The 4217-nt window shown below is 38.2% G+C and overlaps 1 protein-coding gene across 1 annotated transcript; it reads left to right on the top strand.

Moving 5' to 3' along the window:
- Nucleotides 1-2699: 2699 nt before the first annotated feature.
- On the top strand, nucleotides 2700-3653 carry LOC100764700 (olfactory receptor 1P1). The gene has a single exon (XM_027426143.1). The coding sequence runs from the start codon at nucleotides 2700-2702 to the stop codon at nucleotides 3651-3653; it is 954 nt and encodes a 317-aa protein (XP_027281944.1).
- Nucleotides 3654-4217: the final 564 nt, after the last annotated feature.

The raw sequence follows: 4217 nt of genomic DNA, 5'->3' as shown, positions 1-4217 counted from the left end.
ATAATGTTAAGACACTATGTACAAGATTTTAGTATTTTGGGTGTCACTAGGCTAGACAACCCTATGATGAGCTTTTTGAGAAATGTCAAATTATTTTCCATATTGATCACACTGTGTCACATTTTACCAGCAGGGTTTTGCCATCTTTGATACAGTTGATGTCACCTTGAATGATTGACCTGATGACCTAGATGGTGGGAAGTGGCATCTCATTATATCTTTGTTCCCCTCACTCTCCTTTTTGTTTGCTGTTTGAAATAATTTTGTTTGGTAGTTGTCCGCAGAAAATATTTTCTACATGAAAACATTAGTAAAGTCAGCTGCGCCTTCTAGGAAATGATTACATAGACTCAAAGAAAAATAAATCTCATCATATGGTTTCAATAGTTACTTGGGAAAGTGTATGCTGGATAATGCTTAAAATATATCACTGTTAACTAAACTGTTGCTTATATATTCTAGATAAAAAATTTAATAATTACTTCCCAAAAGGAGCACACTGGTACATGCCATGAGTCTTAGAACTCAGGAGGTGGAGGCAGAAGGGTCAGTAGTTCTAAGTTGCCATTAGCTATGTAGAGAATTTGAGGAGCAATTTGCTACACGTGATTCTGTCTGAAAAACAACAACAAAACCTGTACATTCTAAATTCTTATGAGTATACTTTGAAGCACACGTTTTAATTATTTAGATTAAAGCTCAATTTAAAATCAAGTCTTAATTTAATTAACATTAAATGTAATTTGATGGTGTTTTCTGTCATGTTATTGTGTGACATGTGTTGTGTGTCATATCTAAGAAACCAGTGTTTATTTGTAAATTTAGGCTTGTATTTTCTTCCAATATTTCAGAGTTTTAGACTTTCTATTTTAGGCCTTTGTCCATTTTGAATTTATGTTGTATATGATCTGAGGTAGGGATTCTAGTTCCTTCCTTTCCAAGTAAACTCCCTGACGGATATAAATGAGTGTTTTTGTTAATTTTCTGATGTTGAGTTTCATTTTGACTTTAGATGTTTCTCCATTTCTTGCTTTTCTTCACTTTTCTCTGTCCTTGTGTATTATATGGCTTATTGTATCTTGTGAAGTTGTTTGAAACAATGTATTCTCCTTTGCTGTGCTGGTAATATTCCATAGACTCTGATGTGTGACATTACTATTATTATTTTCTAAATATTCAGTAATTTTGATAGTTAATATTGTTTAATTTTGTAACTGGCACTTAATTGCACATATTTATGTGTAATCCAACACATGTAGAATAGTGATCTCTAGAGGGGAGAAAGAGTTCTGGGAGCAATCTGGGGGAGAGAGAGACCAATCATTAAGGAGGAAGTGACAGTTTTCTACAATACACTCAATGATCCTGCTTGACGATAACCTATTGTGTATTTTATAGATCAGAATTTAAAATACATTTTTGTTATTAATAATTATCTACTAAAGGCATTAAATTTTTTCCAGGTTGATAAGGCATTTTCATTTTCTAATTTTGTTACTGTTTTCTTTAAGTCCTGTAATTAATTTTTAGTGCATTTTGAGAGGTTATAAGTTAAATCATTGTTAGTTTTGGAGAATGGGTTTAGCTCTGTAGTCTTAAGCAGTCTATGTTTGATAAAGTTAAGTAGAAAATTGTAGGTCAAGTGTGTCCATTGGCATAACTGTAATAGAGTGATAATGTACATATCCACATATATGTATTATTATTATTTAGCATTTTATATATTTTTCTTTCTTTAAATGGGCTCTCATGTAGCACAGGATGGACTCAAATTCACTATGTAGCAGAGGCTAGTTATAAACTGCTGATCTTTCTACCTCCATCTCCCAAGAGTTAGAATCAGAAGTGCCTTCCCCAGGTTTGCAATTCTAGACAGCAGAGGTTTTGATCTTCTTTGTTCCAATTTCACTGAATCTTTGAAGAACAGTCGAGATATCACAGGTTTTTACTAAGTAGTTTTCTTGATGGAGAAGCATGATTTCTAGAAGAATGGAAAACATGAACTGTTGTCTTCAGAATACTAAGTTTGTGACAGTGATGGATCAGAACATTTCAGATCAGAATAGCTACTCAAGGATCCAAGAGCAGTTTGAGTGGGATGTCAGGCTGAATCCAAATGGTCTAAGATTAAATGAAGGTAGTTTTATCAATATCTTGAGATTGAAATCTGTCTGAGGCTAAGGATTACTGCTGTGTTCGTTATCTGGCACTGAACCAGATGCAGAGTTATTATTTTCTAAACATTCATTAATTTTGATAGTTAATATTATTAATTCTGTAACTGACACTTAATTGCACATATTTATGTGTAATTCAACACATTTAGAATCTAGCAGGGAACCAGGTGTAGGGTTGGCATTCAGTGCTTATAGAACATTGAAAGTTGGTGAACAAATCTACTTGGATTCTTAGAGCATAGCTAAGTAGAACGGTAGTAAAAGGAACATTCTATGGCCAGATGAAATGTAGACAAGCATCCCGGAAGATTATTTCAATGGTCATCATTTGCATCTTGCAGAATTTTCTGGAAGAGCATCTTGGGCAGGCTGCATTAAATGTCCTATGCATGTACCCAATGGTTACTATGCAAACACTGTGATTCTTCCTCTAGAGCTCAGAGAAGGGTGTGCTCAGCAATCAACTAGAGTGAAACATCTCAGAAAGCAATCCCAAGACTTTCTTCATTGACCTCTGCACTCATGGCAAGAGGAAACCAGACCAGCACCTTTGAGTTCCTCCTCTGGGGCCTCTCAGAGAAGCCACAGCAGCAGCACATGCTCTTCCTCATCTTCCTGTGGATGTATCTGGTCACCGTGGTTGGGAATCTGCTCATTGTCCTGGCCATTGGTACTGATGTACGACTCCACACCCCCATGTACATCTTCCTTGCTAGCCTGTCCTGTGCTGACATCCTTTTCACCTCCACCACGGTACCCAAGGCCCTGGTGAACATCTACTCCCAGAGCAGGGCCATCTCCTATGCAGGATGCCTGGCCCAGCTCTACTTCTTCTTAACTTTTGGAGACATGGATATCTTCCTATTGGCCACCATGGCTTATGACCGATTTGTGGCCATTTGTCACCCTCTCCACTACCAGATGATTATGAGCTTCAGGCGCTGCTCGCTCTTGGTAACAGCCTGCTGGACCCTTACAAATCTTGTTGCCATGATACACACCTTCCTCATATTCCGGCTCTCCTTCTGCTCCAAGAAGGTCATTCCAGACTTCTTCTGTGACCTGGAACCCCTGATGAAGATCGCTTGCTCTGAAACTCGTATCAATGAGCTTGTGCTTCTCTTCTTGGGAGGTGTAGTTATCTTAATCCCCTTTTTACTCATCCTTGTGTCTTATATCCACATTGTGGCAGCTATCCTCAGGGTCCCTTCTGCCCAAGGGAGGTGCAAGGCCTTTTCTACCTGTGGGTCCCACCTTGCTGTTGTGTCCCTGTGCTTTGGAACAGTGATAAGAGCTTATCTGTGTCCCTCATCTTCTTCTTCCAACTCAATGGTAGAGGACACAGCAGCCACTGTCATGTATACAGTGGTGACTCCCCTATTGAATCCCTTCATTTACAGCCTGCGGAACAAAGACATGAAGGGAGCACTGGTCAGAATTCTCAGGGGCAAAGTCTCCATCTCCTGGAGACAGTGACTTCTGAGAGATACTGAAGGTGTCTTCAATTCTCTCTGCTTATAATCTTCCAGAAACTTCTACCTCAAGTGTCTCTTTCTGAATCCTACATATGTTTTCTCACAGCCCACCCACTGACTCCTTATGTCACGTTTCTCTAGATTTAGGAAAATGAAAAGCTCTCTTTAATTTGTTATGACTTGCTTCTTTGTTCATTTATTTTATAATTGCATTCACCAGAATGATGATTTAGTCAATGACAGACAGCAAGAAAATTCTTTCAATGGGGACAATATTCTGGAGCTAAAAATTCATTATTTGTCCACCAAATGCACATTTTGGAGAATATCATCCATACGTGCAATGCATTTTAATCATATCAACCCTTCCCTCCTCCATCCATCTTCTCCTATGGTCCCCCATATTCCACTATCAAATTCATGTCCCTTTCATCTCCTGTATTCTCCCCCAAACATGAACTCTCATGTATATTTTTTCTACTGAGTCAAACTCATGTTCTCCACAGACACATGGATGTAGGATTGAATACAGTGATGTGGGCAACCTAACATACAGCTTGTCCAT

The sequence above is a fragment of the Cricetulus griseus genome, chromosome 7 (assembly GCF_003668045.3).
Source record: "Cricetulus griseus strain 17A/GY chromosome 7, alternate assembly CriGri-PICRH-1.0, whole genome shotgun sequence".
In the NCBI taxonomy this organism is placed as follows: Eukaryota; Metazoa; Chordata; class Mammalia; order Rodentia; family Cricetidae; genus Cricetulus; species Cricetulus griseus.
This window is presented reverse-complemented; position numbering and strand designations above follow the sequence as displayed.